The sequence below is a fragment of the Arvicanthis niloticus genome, chromosome 29, assembly GCF_011762505.2.
Source record: "Arvicanthis niloticus isolate mArvNil1 chromosome 29, mArvNil1.pat.X, whole genome shotgun sequence".
NCBI classification, from domain to species: Eukaryota; Metazoa; Chordata; class Mammalia; order Rodentia; family Muridae; genus Arvicanthis; species Arvicanthis niloticus.
Genome location: NC_133437.1, coordinates 3293792 through 3314930, shown reverse-complemented (window position 1 = coordinate 3314930; position 21139 = coordinate 3293792). Strand labels below are relative to the sequence as shown.

Below are 21139 nucleotides of genomic sequence, written 5' to 3'. Positions count from 1 at the left end.
ACATTCAAGATAGGACACATTTTTGCCCTTCAAAAACAGTTGTCACCGCCGTGATCTTCACAATAGCTATCAAGTTCCAGACAAGCTGACTTTTTTTTTTTTTAAACTGGCAGAAAAATATCTGACCCAGCTCTGGACAAAAGCAGAGAGGATTTATAGCCATCTCTTCCTCTTTGCTGCATGCAGTGGCATTGTTAGGATGATAAACAGCACTGTCCAATTTTCTGGACTCAAAACACTTCAACTCCTTTTGTAACTGTCTGTGAAAACAGTGTCATGTCTGCAACTCCCACCCCCAGGTACCCAGCACTGGGGAAGATAATTACCTTGTCATCTCTGTCATCTTCTTCCTCCTCGCCCTCCAGCATGTCTTCCACTACCTGCAGACAGAAACACACGTTTGTTTTTCTGCTCTTAGAGGAGAGGATTTTGTTCTGTCGTTTTGAGCCCTTTGAAAATTTTAGTAACCATTGAAACACATGCTCTGAGTGGAGAAGCTTCATCTGGAGAGGACGATGATGCAAGTGCCCAGCCTTTAATTGATTAAAGCCATGGAAGAGGAACTGGGTGAGGAGAAACCTACGCTGGAAGGTTTGGTGTCAGAAGCTGAAGCATGCCAGAGGAGAACTACTATGCATTTGCAGGTTGCTCTAAGTCATGAAATTCCCTTTCTAAACACCGAGCAGGTTAACTGAGAGTCAGGCATTGTAAACACCGAGCAGGTTAACTGAGAAGGAGACAGCTCCTCTATTTCTAACTTACTTTCTTTGCCCAAGTATAAAATAAAAATTTATTTGTATTAATTGATTCACACTTGGGGGTCTGTGGCACAAAACTAACAATGAATGTCTTTAATGGTCCCAATTTTAATTCTGATGTATAAAATCAACTTGAGTGATTGGCTCTTAGCCCTACTTTTTGATTTTATAGATTACCTGAAATAGCCTTTTTAATTCTTTGTGATTTTTTTTTATCCAAGGTTCATGAATATATATTACAATTATAAATATATTATATAGTTAAGTATGAATAATAAATATAGCTTACATTGGTAAATATATATACTTTAAAATTTTATTTTCATTTTATTTTATTGCCTGGGTATTTAACCTATATCTACCACTTGCATGCCTGCTGCCCTTGGAGGCCAGAAGAGAGTTTCAGATTCCCTGGGAATGGAGTTGCAGATGATTGCGAACTGCCATGTGGCTGCTGGGGACCAAATCTGGGTCCTTGGAAGAGCAGCCAGTGCTCTTGACCTCTACGCCATCTCTCTAGCCCCACTATACATACTTTTAAATGGGAAAGTTGTTTTGGATTTGACAAACACTTTTTATTTTCTTTGCTTAATATATAATTACAGACTTAATAAATGTAGCTTCATGAGGCAGATGACCTTCAGAGGGTTTGAAAACTGTAAGGTTGCCAGGCGGTGGTGGCGCACGCCTTTAATCCCAGCACTTGGGAGGCAGAGGCAGGTGGATTTCTGAGTTCGAGGCCAGCCTGGTCTACAGAGTGAGTTCCAGGACAGCCAGGGCTACACAGAGAAACCCTGTCTCGAAAAACCAAAAAAAAAAAAAAAAAAGAAAAAAAAAGAAAAAAAAGAAAAAGAAAAAGAAAAAAGAAAACTGTAAGGTTACCCAGTAATTTCCAGATCTTCCTGGGATACAGAGAGAGTCTCTGCCTTAAAAAACAAGCAAACTAGAATTTCACATTTCAAATAAATATTTTTCTCACAATAACATGCACATGTGTGTGTGCCCTCTGTAGAAACTAAAAATAGAAAACCATGAGGTGTTTTTCAGGTGGGCCTCAGAGAACTGTAATTATGTAGAACGTACATTCTTTATCAGTTCTAATTCTTATGATGCATTTAACAACAGAGTCTGACTACCTGAAAATAGAACTACTTGAAACGCAGTTATCAAGGGCTTTGAAGTTTCTCTCACCAAGCTTTTGATGATGGCAGCACCAAGTCCTTCTTTTGTGTGACTCTTTCATACAAACAGAAATAGATTCTGAGTGAAAATGACAATAGTCCAGACTATGCTGGAGAACTGTGTGAAGAAGACCCTGTGCTATTCCCAGGCACATTTATCAAGCCGTTTAAAAGCCTTCTGGGACTTTAATGAATAATCCAAACACCAGTTTCCAGTTCTCATGGACCAGTATATAATTAAAGACATCTGAAATCACAAAATTGTTCCTCATTTATTATCACACTTCATATTCTTTTGTTAAAAAGTAGGACTGTGGCTTTCTTCTCAAACAGTGAGTACCTTAGAAGGGTTCCCAGAAGCATGATGTGCTGCTTGTCATATCTGTTGAGAAGGTCTGTCTTTGGACAACATGCAACCCATCCAGCCCACGCAAGGAATATGTGCTTGCGATATTCTTTAACTATATGCAAACAACTCTTTAGAATTCGTCATAAACACCTGGCCCAAGGTGTATAGTATAGGTAATGTGTGAATTAAAAGATGAGGAAGCATACAAAGACTCCATCAATATTCACACGAACCCTGTAGAACTAAAGGAGGGGCTATCAGATAAGCCTTCATGTGGACTTTTGAGTTTTTACCAGTTTAAAGCATTTACATTATACATAGGGACACAACAGTGACAATTGTGGTGATATATGATAGGATGTTCAAATTGATTATTTGTGATACAGGTTAGGTTTCATCAAGAGAAGTCACTGATCCTCATGAGAGTTTTTTAAAAAATGACTTTATCCCACAAATAAAGAAATAAAGTTATCTTATAAAAATTTAGGTTTAAATAAAGGACTTTTTTGTTTCTTTCTGTTTTGCTAAAGTTGGCCTTGAAGAGTCATATAAAATATAAAGTGAAAATAAACTCAAACAATATTTGAGTTAGTAACGAACAAAATGTATTGTAGGGTTGGGATTGGTTGCCTAGTGTGTGTAATCCGGTATTCAGTAGTCAGCACCAGATACAAACTGTCTCCTGTGTCTCGTCTCTACAACACTCACCATCCTGCCTCACTCCCGGAAGGCAAATGTGACAGATTATGTTTTGCATATTGCAAGCTACATAGCAGTTGTTCAAGAAATATTTCTGGTCAGATAAATAGATAAATTCATCATCTGGCTGTCATATCCATTGGCTTGTTTTTCTTTTGCTAGTGTCTGTCACCTCTCCTGCCTCAGCCTCTCAAATACTGGAATTGCAGTGTAGCATCTACCCTTCATTTCACAGAGCTGACCTAGCTCTCATGAAAGATTTATGTCTAACCAGTGATGTAAATGAGAGAAATACTTTGGAAGTGTTGCTTAAAGAAGCACCCATCTGCATCTAACTGTAAGGATCCAGGGATCCTCACTGTCAAATTAACTTCCACAATGTCTAAATATGATTAAACTCTAAAACAAACCACTTGGCTAACTTATACATTTTACAAATGATATTATATTCAAGTGTGACTTGAGGAGGTCTACAGAATTGGGCTCTTCTTTTGTGAAGCCCAAACTGTTATTACCCTGCCCGAGTGCTATATGCAATTGCTCTACAAATGTGTAACCAGATCCCCCAACACAACCATTTGCTTCTACATTTGGCAGAAGAGTGTCGTGTTGAGAGAGGCCTTTGTGCTGTGTACTATCGAGGACTTCTCTCCTCTGTTGCCTTTGATTGTCACAACACAGACATGTACACATAAAGATTGATAACACAGATGATGGCTTCCTACTGATTTCTATCTATCGCTCCAGAATGTACCCCACCAGTATATGTTCAGGTGAAGTTTAAAATGCTTTGGAAACTAATGTTGAAAAGAACCCCATCCCACAGGGCTGGTTAAGGATCCAGTGAGCTCATGCAATTCCTGTACCAAAATAAGTTTTCAAAAAGGTTAGCTAATAATGAAAACAAAATGTCAATATTTCTTTAACATTAACTTTGAAAATTAAATTATATCCTTTTTTCCCTCTATTCTGATTGACATAAAATTCTGTTTGGTGTTTTCACTGACCCTATGAAACACATATTTGGTATACCATGAGCATAAATGAAGTTTCTAAATTGAGCAACGGTGGACTTCATGACTGATTTTCCAGGCACTAATGACTAGTGAAACAAGTGGACAGCTCTGAGTGTGCGTGCAACTTATAAGCAGGGCTGTGCGATAAGACATGCTGCCTAACATAAGGAGCACAGAAACAGCAAGTTGAGCTAAAAATCTAAACTGTGTGCCACTAAAGTGCATTTAACTGTGATGCAAAACTGTAGCTTTCCCAGAGACCTCAAACAGCACCTGCTGTTTCAAAGGAGCGCTGGAGTTTTAATGCTTAACTGAGGAAGACAAATAGAAAACAAAAATCCTTGCCTCAAATGCCAGCTCTGTCCTCTTCAAAGAGACACAAGGAAGCGCTATACAGTTCATTGTTTAAGTATCCAAAGTTAAGTAGTACAAAATTTGTCAGCAATAATTTAATTACTAAATACACACACAAACACACACATACAGGTAGGGCTGGGGAAAGAGAGAGAAGAAGGGAAGGAGGGGAAAAAGGAAGGGAGGGAAGGAGAGAGAGAGAGAGAGAGAGAGAGAGAGAGAGAGAGAGAGAGAGAGAGAGAGAGAGAGAGATATCTCCTTTAAGGGAAAAAAGAAGAAATGCATTTGTTAGAAAAGATACATTTAATAAGTTAGATTTTCCTCTTTTTTCTTAAAGGGATTCTCTAACATAGGCTCTAGAATTCTTTTTTTCCCCAATCGTGCATTCTGATACCTTGCTTGAAAGCAAGTACTATTAATCAAACAAAGGAAGGGCACTAGGGAAATCAGAAAGATGTAATGCAAGCAGTTAAAAGTGACACGACCTTCTGTAACTTCGCTCGTCACAGACTTACAAGCCCCGCACTGGAGGAAGGTCTGGAAGGAGAGTGATGCTCAGTACTATTCCTTGAATGTAATACTAATAAAGATGACATTCAACAAAACACACCCGGGCAGCCTCACACACAGTGTGCCAGTTACATTAAAGTCAAAGAACAAGTAGATACCATTATTTAAAAAAGCATAGTATTTCTTTTTTCATGTCCAATATCTGGTGAACATTTGCCATTAACATATAAAATTTAATATGTGGCTGTACATTTGTTAAAAAAAAAAAAAAGTCTTTTCAAAAGAGAACCAAGTTGTATCTATAGAATCTCTATGTCTTAATTAGTTGAAAGGGCGTTCTTTAGAGTTTGTGCTTTCCCTTGTAACACAGTGCATGGGATATTTTATAAATTGTAAGAAAACAAAATTCCATCTGGCTGAATTGTTAAGGATCCTGGTGACAGGAATAAAAGTGCACGTAGACGGTTCTGAAGCACACGGAGAGAGGCTAGAAAGCAGTGGATTTGGTAACTCCATCATTAAGATCACCATGGGCTGGTAGTTACTAGTATTACATTGTAATACCAACTTACGGTGTATGCAACTAAGGCCACGAAAGGACATTTAAAGGTTCTTAAAATTATGAAACAAGAAAAATTATGATTTTCTTAGGAATACTGTCTTTCCCTTATTTAAAACCCTTAAAAAAGCAAAAGAAACTGGCTTATATTAACCTTACTGGCATTAGACACATGGAGCCCTAAATTGCTCCCAACGTCTATGCTGGCAGAAAACTGTTCCTTGTGTGTTTATGTTTCCTTAAAGACAATCTTTGAATCAAATGTGTGGTTTGCTAGGTTCAGAAACAATAGTTACACATGTCAAATGTTTTGATTCCAACAATACATATATATCATATTTAAAGAAATCACCGTGGCCACATGCACAATGGCAATGTGAAATATTAAAATAAGAGCATTGTCACAAGTGTTGAATTTAATTCCATATTTGAAATTTCCAATGGGTATAGATGCGTGTCCTTGAAAACACCCAGAGCATGTACCCATCTCTAGTGCAGAGAGTGACATGCTAGGAGAGAGGAGAATGTTTCACCACGCCTAGATTTTGTTTGCATCAAACAAATGCATAAATCCAGCCGAGCATGCACTACTCTGTTAAGGAACTTATCACAGGTATAAGTGCAATAGGAAATTATGGGATGTCTAGAAATTGAGAAAATGCATGTAACCACTCAAATGATTTTGAGTTTGAGAGCCCCAGAGTTCTGGTTGAAGATTTCTGTCATCAGCTAGATTAGTATAGATGTGCTTGGGCAGACTTTCTTTCACGGTTGGACCTGTTCCCTTCAAACCTTTTGAGAAGTAACATTTACAGAACGAATGTAACAAGTAAACTACATATATAATTTATTACTTGTTTGTAAAATAATAAGGTTTACAAACATGTCTGGAGTACCCTGTACTCCAAATACTTCCCAAAGCACACGGATGTAGGATGGCTTCCAGTGTGAATCACGCTATTACAAATTTGACCTTGAAGCATTTCAGCTACAGCAGTTATCAAGACAACTGGGGCACGAGATGCAATAATAACTGGTGTGATAGGTTGCAGTGAAGCTGAGTGTATTGTAATACAAACGAAGGCAGACTAGAAAGAAAAACATTAGCACTCATTGCTAAAAGACTTCCTGATTTTTTAACAGAGACTCAAAGACAATTATTTCATGGAGAATGCATTTCCATGGCTCCTTTTGGGAAGTGCCATGTTGTAATTTAGTCTGGGTCTTAATAGTAAGATGGCTTTAATGCGCCCATCAGAGGCTGTTGATTCATGCCACTGATTATGTACAGCCTGCACTCTGCATCATCAACAGCATCCTTATTTGCAGTATAATATGCTTTGCTGGAAGGCACAAGGACAGTAAATTTCTTTGACTGTCCAAAAAGATGTAACCTTTCATTTTTTTTTCTTTTCATGATTTTTATTGGATATTTTATTTACATTTCAGATGTAATCCCGTTTCCTCTTCACCCAGGAACCCCCTATCCCATCCTCCTGCTTCTATGAGGATATGCCCTCACCCACCCACCCACCAACTGTTACCTCCCCACCCACAATTTGCCCCACACTGGGGCATCCAGCCTTCACTGGACCAAGGACTTCCTCACCCACCTATGCCTGACAAGGCCATCCTCCCAATATATACACAGCTGGAGCCATGGGCCTCTCCCTATGTACTCCTAGGCTGATGGTTTAGACCCTGGGAGTTTTGTTTGGTTGGTGTTGCTCTCCTCATGGGGACACAAAGCCTTTCAGCTCCTTCAGTCTTCTCTCTAACTCCTCCATTGGGAAACCCTTGATCAGTTCAGTGGTTAGCTGTGAGCATCTGCCTCTGAATATGTCAGAATCTGGCAGACCTCTAAGAAGACAGCTATATCAGGCTCTTGTCAGCATGCACTTCCTGGCATCCACATCAGTGTCTACCTTTGGTGACTGCACAAGGGATGGATACCCAGGTGGAGCAGTCTCTGGATGGCCCCTCCTTCAGTTTCTGCCTCATGCTTTGTCTCCATATTTGTTTCCATGAATATTTTGTTACCTCTTCTAAGAAGTGCCAAAGCACCCACACTTCGGTCTTCCTTGTTCATGAGCTTCATGTGATCTGTGAGTTGTATCTTGGTTATTGAGAGCTTTTGGGCTAATACCAATTATCAGTGAGTGCATACCATGTGTGTTCTTTTGTGATTGGGTTACCCCACTCAGGTATTTTCTAGGTCCATCATTTATCTAAGAATTTCTCGAATTCGTTGTTTTTAATACCTGAGTAATATTCCATTGTGTAAATGTACCACATTTTTGTATACATTCCTCTGTTGAAGGACATCTGGGTTCTTTCCAGTTTCTGTCCATTATAAATAAGGCTGCTATGAACATAGTGGAGCATGTGTCCTTGTTATATGTTGGAGCATCTTCTGGGTATATGCCCAACCTTTCATTTTCTTAAATGTCACTTTAACTTAATGTGCAGAGAAACCTTTCCACTGAGAAATGCTAAACAATAAATAATACAAATTCTATATTCAACATAAACATCTTAAATAAATATCTCTTCATATTTCCTTCCTGGATTCTTATATGTTTGTCCTTACACAGAGCACTATGAGAATTCTAGGGTTTATTTGAACTATGTCTCCATCTAAAGGACTCACAATGTATTGTAGGTTTTGCTTGCCAAAAAAAAAAAACCCCTCAAATAAATAAAAACCAAAACATTGGTGTCATTAGGATATTGTGTGTTAATTCAGCTGAGCAAGATCGCAGGATTACCATTAAACTGTAACACACTATTTAAAATGATATTTTCTTTGAAGTATTATTATTTGTCAAAGTACAATAATGTATAAAAAGGCCAAATATTTTGAATTATTTAATGTGGTTTTCAAGTATGATTAAAAGTGAAGTCATTATAAGTCTGTTTTAAAAAACAGTATTTTTATTTTAGTTTTTTAAAATTTTTATTGGATATTTATTATATTGGTTTTCATTTCAGATGTAATCCCCTTTTCCCATTTCTCTCCCACCCAGGAACCCCTTAACCCATTCACCCTCCTCCTGCTTCTATGAGGATATGCCTCCACCCACCCACCCACTCTCACCTCCCCACCCAAGATTTCCCCCACACTGGGGCATCCAGCCTTCACTGGACCAAGGACTTCCTCACCCAACTATGGGGGACAATGCCATCCTCCCCTACATATACAGCTGGGGCCATGGGTTCCTCCCTATGTGCTCCCAGGCTGATGGTTTAGACCCTGGGAGCTCTGGTTGGTTGATATTGTTGCTCTCCCCATGAGGCCACAAACCCTTTCAGCAACTTCAGTCTTCTCTCTCACTCTTCCTTTGGGAACCCCATGATCAGCTCAATGGTTAGCTGTGAGCACCTGCCTCTGTATATGTCAGGCTCTGGCAGACCTCTAAGAAGACAGCTATATCAGGCTCCTGTCAGCATGCACTTCCTGGCATCCACATCAGTGTCTACCTTTGGTGACTGCACAAGGGATGGATACCCAGATTAAACAGTTTCTGGATGGCCTCTCCTTCAGTTTCTGCCCCACATTTTGTCTCCATATTTGCTTCCATGAGTATTTTGTTACTTTTAAGAAGTGCCAAAGCACCCACACTTTGGTCTTCCTCGTTCATGAGCTTCATGTGGTCTGTGAGTTGTATCTTGGTTATTGAGAGCTTTTGGGCTAATACCACTTATCAGTGAGTGCATACCATGTGTATTCTTGTGTGATTGGGTTACCTCAAAGTAAAATACTTTGTTCATAAGTAATAAAGAGTTCCTATAAAAGAGTCGTTTTAACAGTAAACCTCAATGTTAAAATCTAAAGTTTCCCTCCACAACCCACCACTTTAACAAGAAAGACTCTGAAATTTTTGGATTTGGAGACAACCTTAGTAAGTTTTATGCCTTTGGGATGCCTCATGCAAGCTCCTCTGTGTTATTTAACAGCACTGCAATGAAGAAGAAAGGTTTGCATGATGCCTGCTACAGTGCACACCCTGACACCTTCACCCTTGCTCTGACTCCATCAGATACGGTCGAGAACACCACTAAAGCTGCACTAGGCCATTTCTGTTTTAAGCAAATGTGTAATTTCGCATATAGTAGCACAGATAGATACTACTCACTTGGTCTTTATAAAGAAAACATTTGCAAATAAACCATTTCTCTTGGTGCTTAATATTGCCAACCTTTTGGATCTACTGAGCCCTTGGGAGAGTGTCGACTTTAAGCAGTGTGCTGAGTCATGGGTAGAGCTGGTGGGATGGGTTGTGGGTTCAGATATTGAGTTTTTCTTTTTTATGATTTTCACCTACAATGTTCTGAAAACTGAGAACATTATGTTAGAATATTTGACTTTAAAAATGAAGCATGTTGCTGTAAAAATCACAGTCCCAAGTCTTCAGTCCTTAGCTTACGTATTTTTCTACAAGCAATGATAAAATATTTTAAATCTTTGTGTGTGTGTGTGTGTGTGTGTGTGTGTGTGTGTGTGTGTGTGTGTGTGAAGAGAATCATCTTCACAAAAGAAAGCTCTAGTGAGGCTTTTGGATCGGAAAGAATATTGTCTGTGATTGACGAAATTCAGTATAAAAGCTGGAGTTTAAAGAATGTTGCTACCTGGTAATACCCATGAGCTTCCTGCAGTAGGTTAGAGCTTGCTCCATAGCCTTGCCGAGCCTGGCTGCTGCAGTCATCATTTCTACTTTATGTAGTGTACTATGTGATTGTTAAATTAGTGCACAATGCATTTATAATATTTATGGTACCAACATTTAGTTAAATAACCTTTACGTAAGATTTATGTCGATTTTTTATTTCTCATTTAATGGCAAATTATGAAGAGCATGTTTCATAAAGATAATTCTCAATTTAAATTCATCAGTCCATTAAATATTAAAATTATGTTTCTGATGCAATCGAGAACAAATTTGTCCAGCTTCAGTGATTATTTGCACTCATAAAAATTAGGCTTGATTAATAAAATTTAAATGCTTGATTAAGTTGACATTTTCATGTTCCGTTGTGATTTATTAAAATTGTCCCTGTCTCCAGGCATGGTGTGGTACCTTTTACATTCTCCTATCCGACACGTCCTCTGTGAGGTTGTTAGGAAAGGAGATTTTAGTGGACCTCCTCATGGTTTCAGAGATGTCCCATGTTATCTGTGCTGTCTGTCTGCCTTTGTGTGCATAGTGCAGATGGACAGAGCAATAGTCCGGAGATAGTTCTTTCTGATGTAACCAGAAAAGTAGCATATATTTATAGCACTCTATGAAAATCTATTTCTAAGAACCTTTAATCTGCTGGAGATTTTCTTCACTCAAATTTCATCATATGTTCTAATTTTTATCATTTGATGCTTTTTACTGATATTGATATATACTTTTTAAATCTTTGAAGTACCCCCCCCCACACACACACATACACACACACCCATACACAACAGGCTGATTGGCCACACAGGTGGTCTTACATTGCCTACACATTTGAAACTAAAATTTGTGTAATGATTCTGTGGAAAAGACATTTTTTAGAAAGTCTTATTATACATCCTGGCTGACCTGAAATTCACGAAGTACCACAAGGTGGCCTTAAACTTAGGGTAGTTCTGGGAGTACAGGTATGTACTTCCATGCCCAATAAAAACCATCCTTTTCAATGGAACTTAGAAGGTAACATTTCAAGAGGGTTGCTGGCTCCTGTGGCATCTAAACCACACTTGATACAATGGTACCCTGTGACATACAAGGTAAGGTGACTAGTGGACATTTACTGAGCCCTTACTATGTGCTCGACACATTGTGTCGGCTCATAAATCTCTGGAGGAACAACAATGTAACTATTGCCTTTATTGCCCTGGCAGAAAAATTAAGGTGTAGAGCAATTTTGAATACATTTGTGTAACTAAGAAGTAGAGAGTTTGGAATTTAATTCTTGGATTTGTTGTTTGTTTGTTTGGCCATTGACAATATAAACAACACACTGTTTGGGAAAGGTGTATAGTAAACTTTTCGTAAAAGCAACAGTAGCAGAACACTCAGCTATTTTTGAAGTGATGATATGTAATTGTTATTTTCCTTTTCTTATACAATTAAATATATTCAGTAACAACTGATTGATAGTGTCCTCAAAAGTGTAATTTCAGTTTGGCTACTATCATACTATTCATGTCCCATATATGAGAGGGTAGAAAATTTTAAAGGTTGTATGTCACTGACAAATTTACCTCACACAACACTTAACATATACAATATTCAAGGCAATTATTGTCCTAGTAATATTGTTGATTCATAAGCATCTTCTACAAGCTGATAGACATACCATTTGCTGTTCACCTTTGGTTTTTTTTAATGAAGGTGTTCTTGGTACCTTCCTGAATCAGAGGCAATAAGCATCAACCAGCACATGGCTCAGTTGCTAAGGCATCCACTATATAAGCGTGAGGGTCTGAGTTTAGACTCCCCAGCATGTAAACACTGAGTGATATGGAAGATATTTGTATCACCAGTGCTTGAGCATGGGCATAAAGAACAGAGACAAGTAGATCCCTGAAGCTCATTGGCCAGCCAGCCTCACTGAATCTATGAGCTTCAAGTTCTATGAGAGAGAATGTCTGAAAAAAATAAAGGCAGAGAGCGACCCATGTCAGCTTGCAGTCTTCACACAGGTATGTACATAACCACCCCCATGCACATGTGCACACTGCATACACCACACTCAGTCTCACACACAACATACCACCAGAAAGTGCCAATCCAGATACATGAACTCTTCCACCAAGACCACCCAACTTTTTGCTGTTGTTTTTCTTTTTCTCATTCATTCATTCATTCATTCATTCACTTTACATCCCTATCCTGATGGGTATGCTTAGTCCTGTAGTGACTTAATATGCCAGGGTTGGGTGATACCTGGGGCAGGGGGACTTCCCCCTTTGCAGAGGAGAAGAGGCGAGAAAATGGGAAAGGAGCTTTGGGAGCTTTGGGATGGGGGACTGGGAGGAAGGAATATTGGGATGTAAGGTGAATAAATAAATAAGAAAAAATAGAAAATAGACTGTGTTCAGAGAAAGACAGAACTGAATATTAGTTATATTAGAGAAGACTTGTTGATCAAGAGTACATAGGAAGAGGGGACAAAAAAGCCAAGATAGAATCTGAGTCCTTAAGGGTTTGTAGAGAAGTTAGGACAAGACACACCGGCTTTAAAAGCTACCTCAAATGTCTTATGCATTATTGAAATCTGCAAGTTAATGAGAATTAGAACTATATGACAAAGTCATGGCAAAGGAGTGGACCATAGTGAAATCACCCACAGTGGTGTTACCCAGCAACCAACTCTACTAACCCCCGGGTGCGGTTCATTTCTGTTTACTTTTTGTGTACACTGTAATATACTTTACCGAATTGCGATCACACAGTTCATCCTGTTTTGCAGTATGTTTATGTCACTACGTGGGCTATACTAAATCAGTTGTTTATAGACAGTGTTCCTAGAGCAGCTTATGTGAATAGAGGTATACATCCTAATGGTTCAGAAAAGTTATTAATTTACATTCTGATCGCAGCTCGCCCCCCCCACAAGACCCTCCCCCACATTTTCCCCTCCTTTATACCTGTGAGAAGGCGAGGTCCCTCTTGGGGAACCAACCCACCCTGGCAACTCTAGTCACTGCAGAACTGGCAACATCCTCTCCCACTGAGGCCAGACAAGGCAGGCCAGTCAGGGAAGCAGGATTCACAGGGCAGGTGCTTTTGGTTTTTTTTTTTTTTTTTTTTTCATTAATTTATTTATTCGCTTTACATTGTGATCACAGGTCTCACTTCTTCCTATCCTCCCAATCCTACTCTCCCATCCTCCTCCTCCCCTTCCTTTCTCAGAGCACCTACTACAGGTTATAGTAAGGAGTAGAGTGTAATAGAAAGAAGTAACCCCAGGCCAGGAGTGAGCAAGTGGTCTCCATCTCACCTCCTTTATTGCAATAGAATTTGGTGACTAGGAAAAGGACAGGCAAAATCATCCAGAAACAATGAGAAAGGCTGATGGGCATAGGTGATCCATCCTGAGAGCCGAGAAATGAGTCAGTACCCTTTGTTTTTTTTTTTGTCCCTGGCACCTCATTCCTCAATTAAAGAAGACAAAAGTAGAAAAACTGGCCTTTTGAAGTACAGGTGGTTTGTTTGTTTGTTTGTTTTAAATAAGCTTACATGAGAGAAAAACAACAAGAATGAGACACTGAAGAACCACAGAAATACTGCGTTCTTTCTGCCCCGAGAGGGTCTAAGTGGCTCTGGAGACCTGGCACTCCAGTTGCTGTCTAGGGCTCCAGCCCTTTGTGGAGGTAATGCCTTCAGCTGTCCTTCAGTGGTCAACATACTTTGGTGAAGCCAGAGCTGGCTTTCAGGGAAGAACTTGTTCTCTAAGAAGAGTAAGTGCCTCTGCTTTATTACATTGGCAGGAACTAGAGAAGGCAGGAACAGTTCAGGCAGGTGGGAGGGGCTAAAATATCACACCAACGACATCTTTTTCAGACAACTCCTACTAACTTTAAACTCTTAAATCTCGTCAGAATCTGATAGATTTAACGCAAGAACCATGCTTCCCCGCAAGGAGATCTTTAGAAAATTGCCTTTTAAAAATAGAAGTTATTTCCTTAACATCTTTTTCTGTATAAACGTACATGTCACGTACAGATAACACTCATCTCTCAGCATTCTGCAGTTTTATCTTTCCAATTTTAAGTTCAGCTGCAGTTGGAGAATAGAGTAAAAGAGCTGTAAGTGGAAGAAATATTAAAGGTAAATACGGAGTCAGTGAGTGACGAGGGCGGTCTGCTCAGGAGCGGGGAGCAGAGACCAACTGGGGAGATCTCTGGCCCTGGTGTCTTCACACAGGCAGGGCACGCATGCTCATTCCGCCTCACCTGAAATGTTCAAGTGCTTGACTTAGCTGACTGCTCACCCAGTATGTCACAAACTGTCTCAGGAGAGAGACACAACAAGGTCATCTTTGATCATTAATGCCTAATTAAAAAAAAATTTTTTTTTGTAAATTTATACAATTTTTGACTGGGGAAAGGTAAAGTATTTGTTTATATATCAAACATTTTTATTTTGAGGTTTTTCTATGTGTCTCAGGTTAACACAGAACTCACAGCAATCTACCTCAGCCTCCTGAGTGCTGGAATTACAGATATGTACCACAATGTCTGGGGTTATGAGTTTGTTTGTTTGTTTTTATTTTATTTTATTTTTGCAACTATTGTGCTGCTCTGTCTGCGAGGTCTTCCTGTGTGATAGGACTGTGTCAACCATCACAAAATAGAGCGAGAGAAAGTGAACCAATCATTGCAAGTGGTGAGATGTTCCTTTTTCTCATTGTGCTGTTTGCTGATTTGGTTTTGAGGTCTCTAAGAGTAGCCACAAGCCACCGAAGGTACTCACCAGAAGAGCTCTTTGTGGGGAAGACACGTAGACACATGCATGACCAGGGTGCATGTAAGGCTCAGATGTGTCAGCAGGTGGACACATTGATAGGGCGAGATAAAATTCATAAAACAAGCCAGGTGGTGGTGGCGCATGCCTTTAATACCAGCACTTGGGAGGTAGAAGCAGGCAGATTTCTGAGTTCGAGGCCAGCCTGGTCTACATAGTGAGTTCCAGGACAGCCAGGGCCACACAGAGAAACCCTGTCTCAAAAAACCAAAAAAAAAAAAAAAAAAAAAAAAAAAAAAAAAAAAAAAAAAAATCATATAACAAAAGAAATTTCTACCTAAGGTTTCAGGGACACCCAGAGCCATGGGACACTTCTTATCTATAGCCTGCTTTGTACATCTTCCGCACAGAGCATTCCACCAAAGTAACCTGCTCTGCTAAAATCACCTTGTTTTGCTTGTTTCCTCACCTACCAAAGGACGAGGCATCATTCATCTTCCTCCCTTCCTTTGTTTCTTTAAAGGATATGGTGGGGGGCGGGGAGGGGCTGCTGCACATTCCAGGGCACATGTGTAAAGGTCAAGGGACAACCTCTGGTGTTGGACCTTGGCTTCCAGCCTGTTTGAGGCAGGGTTTCTTTTTTTTTTTTTTTTTTTTTTTTTTTTTTGGTTTTTAGAGACAGGGTTTCTCTGTATAGCCTTGGCTGACCTGGAACTCACTCTGTAGACCAGGCTGGCCTCGAACTCAGAAATCCGGAGGCAGGGTTTCTTTAATTGTCATTGGGTACAGCCAGTTTTCTGGCCAGCCAGCTCTGGAGCTTCTCTAGTCCCATGGCCCATCTCACTGTTAGAGCACTGCACTCACAGATGCTCACATGGGATTTTACATCAATTCTGAGGACTCAAAGCCTGGGACTCATGGCTGCACAGTGATTCTTCACCCCCTGGGCCAGCTCTTTAGCCCTTCTTTGTGCCTCCCTGTCTATGTCATGGAGATCGAGGAGTTGCACAAGCAACAGAAGAAAAGCCTGAAGCTATGGCTTAGACAAATCCTTCTCATAAGGAGGCTTCCAAGTCATCCTACAGGACATTAGGGAGCCACCAACATAGTACAGTTGTCACAATTAGGTTTTCATTTCAGGTGATATTCTTCCTCCTGGTCTTCAGGTTAAAAACAAAAAACAAACAAACAAAAAACAAAACAAAACCATGACACAATTTGGATACAGTTGCCAGATAATAGGGCATTCTAAAAAATTAGAATTTTATTAGAAGCTTTATTGTTGCCTGAAATTCTGAGTTGATCAGTCATCTGTGACTTTTAAAGACATATTTATTTATGTGTATGTGTGTATGCCTATGTGAGTTTATGCACGCCATGTGCATGCAGGAGCATGAAGAGGCCGGGAAAGGGTGTCAGCTCCCATGGAATTGAAGTAACCAGTACTTGTGACTGAACCCTAGTCCCCTGCATAAATAGTAAGTACCCTTATCCGCTGAACCATCTCTCCAGTCCAGGTCGTGGGCATTTTATTTGCTAAATGTGTCACTCACGACTGTGGGATAAATCCTTTGGTCTTGAGGGTTGGAATGTGAGGTAAATCTGGCCAAGAGAAGGTCTAATCATTTTCTGAGAAAGAGAAGTGATAATACGGTAATGGGGTTAGCCAGAGAGGGCAGCTGGAATGAGTGGAAAGCATGTGGCCATATTCAATTCCTGATGCAGTGATAAACACCCGTGAGCTACAGTACTGCTCTACACAGTTGGTGGACTCTCTGACGGTGGTAGGGGAGGTACTTTTCCATGGCATCTAATTAGTTCTTACTTTCAACCTCCTTATGCTCTGGATTACTTTAGGAACTGAAGGTCTGATCCTTTCATGGTTTTCCTCAGATTATTGCAAGCTGCTAACCTTCTGAAAAAGTTGAGAAAATTGTGGTTGAAATAAGCACTAAAGAAAAGAGTGATCATCCATTTTTAGATTTGTTTAGAGCCTGCATGACTCAGAGCCGCTTCTGTTAAGAGCACTGAATATGTGGTCTTTTTTGGTACAGAGATGCAAACACAGAAGACTTGTGGTCTAAGTTAGTTTCTGCAAATGATGAAAGTCTATTGAAGTAGAATAAGTAGAATTTAATATAAAAACAGGTCCTCTCCTCTCTCAGCTTGGCTTTGCACAGCCCCTTTCCATCCTCTTTGCTCACTTAAGACATATATTCAAGTGTTCCACAAAGGGCTGCTTTTCTAGACAGGAGCACTGGCAGAAAACATTTAAAAAAAAAAAAAAAAAAACGTGTTCATCTGGCAGGGATTCAGGACAGACCAAACGTTTCTGTGGTGAGCATTCCAAATTTCCAAACAGTATGACAGCAGGTCTTTCCTTACAAGTTTTGTTTCTAGAGGTAAGTATTCTGGTTTTAAGTGGATCTGAAAACAAATTCAGTACTATTCAAGAAGAGAGAAGAGCCTAATGCTCTGTCACTGGGAGGAACTGACTGAACATTCCAGTATTTACTAGTGCTTTAACAAGGCAGACTTTGTCTCAATTTATGCACAGTCATTCCATGAGTCAGAGTGATTTCATTGATCTGCTCCACTCTTTGGGCTTTTTCATGCCACCATTGATTACCAACCGAGACTGCTGTGTAGGAGGCATATCACGACATGGAGATGAATGTTCTTTTAAAGAGTAATTTAAAAATCCTGCTGGAAGCCTGTCCATGTGCCGACACATCTCAAGACTTTACTCACAGCCGTGGAGGAGGTTGCTCAGCCTTCACTGCAAATGAAGGGAGACCAAGTTTGCTCACCTGAGTGACTAGAGAGCTACACCTCAGGCCACAAACATGTTCAAAATTAATGGTGACGTCTGGACTGGAGCAGATGTCTGGTCTCAGCCCTTGAGAAGTCACAGAGAAATAGCGAGAAATATGAAAGCAATCTGGGGCATCAGGGGTTCTGCGGAATGTCCTGGATACCTAAAGAGGTCTCCTGGAGGAAGATTTGCCCAAGTACACACTACAAAAAACAGCCATGGCTTCAGAAAATATCAGCCTTGGTTTCACCACACACTGACTCTGGAGTTCATTGTTGATCTTGCCTTTCTAGTTCCTTACTTATAAATTAGTAATAAAAGCATTGAGAACAATTCATTTGATATAATCATTATAGAGAATGAGATGAAGTGATGTCTCCAAAAGGCTCACCAAGATACCTAATGCATAAAATTTGCTTCATAAATATCTGCTCCACTTCTCTGAATTAACAGTGAGCTGTGGGGTGGGAGTCAATGAATGTTCTTTATCAATGTGTATTCTTTGAGGTAGAGTTAGCATGTCTGTCTCTGTTAGAACTCATGAGAGAAACTTGCCCCAGGGAAAAGTGAGATGTACCAAAATTCAGCCTAAAAAGGAAGCATAACTGTGGTTAAGAACACAAATGCTATGTGCTTTTGGGTAAGTTATTTAACTGTCTCTCTGTGGGTAAACTAGAAATAATGATACCCACAGAGTGTGTCATAGACAATTGATTCCAGGATCTATTCATTTCCTTTGATCTCTGGGGCCTGGTCCCTTTTCCTAAAGAGGGTTCATGTGGCTGTGCTTATTACACAGAACTATTTCCCCTTCATTGTTACAGATGAAGGAGGGCGATGGAGGTTCAGGAAAACCCAACCCAATCAGCTTGTTCTCTAGAAAGATGACTCAGTCAGACAGCATCTATGAAGGCTTCATATGGCATGTGGGGTGCACTGAGAGCTCAGTAATTTTAAAATTCCAAATCAAGAGTATTGTCTGGTGTCAGCTCTTCAATGGATGACATTTTTGTCTGTAGTGCCTGTAGCTGGGATATGTGGTACCAGGCCAATAGGCAGGACGGGAAGAATTTTCCTGAGCTTTTGGAGTGACAGCTCAAAGCAAGAAAGGGATGGCAGTTCTATCTTTATATCCTTTCATGCCAGGGACATTTCTGAAGGAAGCATGTATTAAAGCAGCTTCTCTGGAAAAGCTGAACAACTCTACTGGAAATTTTCACCTTATGGTCCCAGACTATGTGAATTAAGACCCAATGTTGCTTATTTTTAACAACTCTGACTGGGAAATAGCACGGGCAAGATGCCATTTTTAACACACCTCTTCTAATGGGCTCCCTCTGAGGCCGCAGATTCACCCTCACAAGTGGCTATCTGCTCAGCCAGCCCTTAACAGGCTTTGCTTATTAAATATAGCTAAATGTACTAGGCAAGGTCAGATCCCCTTTCTTGTTTAAGCACTATTTGGGAAAACAGGTAGGGGCTTGGTTTTGGTGAGGAGTAACAAATAATAAACACACGAGGAAGCCCTGTTGGATATCAATCTCAACTATCAGTCAGCATGTTGAAGAGAAAACTATTACCCATCTATGTACTTCATATGTTTTGAAATTAGTATTTACCTTTGTCTCTTTCTGACATTGATCTAGAAGTCATTTTAATTTATTTGTCTTTTTTGTCTTCATCCTAATTAAAATTTTAAGATATCTTCTTCATGGCAGAATCTCTCTCTCTGTCTCTCCCTCCTTCCCTCCTTTCCTCTATCCCTCCCTCCTTCCCTCCCTCCCTTCCTTTCTCCGTCCCTCCCTCCTTCTCCTTCTCTCCAGAAAGTTTCTGGGTTTAAAGTCAGTCAACAGTGTAATTAATTCAACCCAGAGGTCCTATGTATTTTTCCCATGTGCTGAAAGCTTTAGCAAGGGATATATATATATATATATATCTCAGTACGGACTCAGGGTGAAATGACATTCGTCCCAAACCACATAGAAGATTGGTCACAGCATGGCAAGGCCTACAAGCCCTTGTCCTATACACACACACACACACACACACACACACACACACACACACACACACACACAGGATCTGTATAATCCAGGTCTTCTTTCAAGAGAAAAAAGCAGTCAAAATACACAGCTGGGTATGCCAGAAAAATATAATTAGACAAATTGGATTTAAGCATTATGTAAGGTCTCAACTGAGCCAGTGAATGAGAAGCTCAAAGAAACCTTGTGATTGCTTCCTCCTTCCCTGGGAAGAATAGAACATGTGGATATATGTGTTCTGGGCAATTAAAAGGCAATCCCTAGGTGTTATAGAGTGTAGCTGACGTTTCAAATGGGTTAAGCTACAGAATGTCTGGCAGTGGTTGTGCTGGAGAACAAGATGTTGTCCAGGGCCAAAAGAGAGAAACTGTAAGAATAAATGTGCTTGAAAGGGAGATCTGGAAAGTCCCGTTTTAGACTTGTATCTTGTAAAAGACAAAGGGCAGTTTAAAAGTCCATTGTGCAATTCAAATTTATCTATTACATAATTGTTCTATAGACTTACAAAAGTTTTAGATAATTTTTAGTACCAAAGACAAATTACACATTACAGTTTTCCCTCCAGCAGTAGACTTCTCCACACAAGGCAAATATGTTCAGAAAAAAAAAAATAATGGAGTCTAGCATTTAAAAATTTTTTCAGAAAAAATTCTCAAATCAATGACTAACTCTTTAAGATAATTGTAATTTCTCCCATAAGACATAGAAACTAAAACTATATTGCTACTTTTCGTATCTGCTAATAATCTTGTTTGTAAATATGTCTCAAGACAGCTGAAGGAAAAGCAGGTTCAAGAAGATGCTCCAATGAGCTCGGGTAAGTTTGCTAGCACTGCAGTGACTGGACCAAACCGAAGAGGAACAGACCTGACCAGGGGCAATGCACAGGCCCTTATCAGGCCATTGCATCTTGTCTCACACGTTCTAACAACTTTAAAAAATGTCACAGGGTAGGGAGGGCAGTTTTAGCTTAGTGATCCTGGGATTAAATCAGAAGTCTTTAAGTCAGGATCATAATATACCTGACTCAAAAACACATACTGTGGGTGTTAGTAAAGAGTTACCAAATTAAGGTATTTAATATACTTTCCAGACTAAGAGCCATCAACTTTCCCTTCCAATGAAGTTTACACAGAGAACTGTCTTAAGTAGAGAACATTAACTTGGTCTGATGACTAACAAGCCTATGACATTATCTCTTAATGCAGGATTTCTTAAAACATAAAAGGAGAAGGAGGATGGAAAAATTAAAGGTTTGACGTAACAGCATTAATAACTTTATATCTCAGCTCAATACCAAGGTGATCATTCTGGAAACAGGTGGATATCATGTACTGTGTTAAGAGCAAAGAGTTAAGTTTGATCTTACAAAACCTTCCTCCAACGCTGAATATTTACAGCCGAGTTTTT

The 21139-nt window shown here is 39.8% G+C and overlaps 1 protein-coding gene across 8 annotated transcripts in view; it reads right to left on the bottom strand.

The window, feature by feature from the left end:
- Positions 1 to 21139, bottom strand: part of Mctp1 (multiple C2 and transmembrane domain containing 1) — a 550355-nt gene that overhangs the window by 89129 nt on the left and 440087 nt on the right. For all 8 annotated transcript variants that reach the window (XM_076927041.1, XM_076927044.1, XM_076927043.1 and 5 more), the window contains one exon: positions 327 to 380. In XM_076927041.1, coding sequence (XP_076783156.1) covers positions 327 to 380 — 54 coding nt within the window. The remainder of the gene's footprint in view (positions 1 to 326; positions 381 to 21139) is intronic.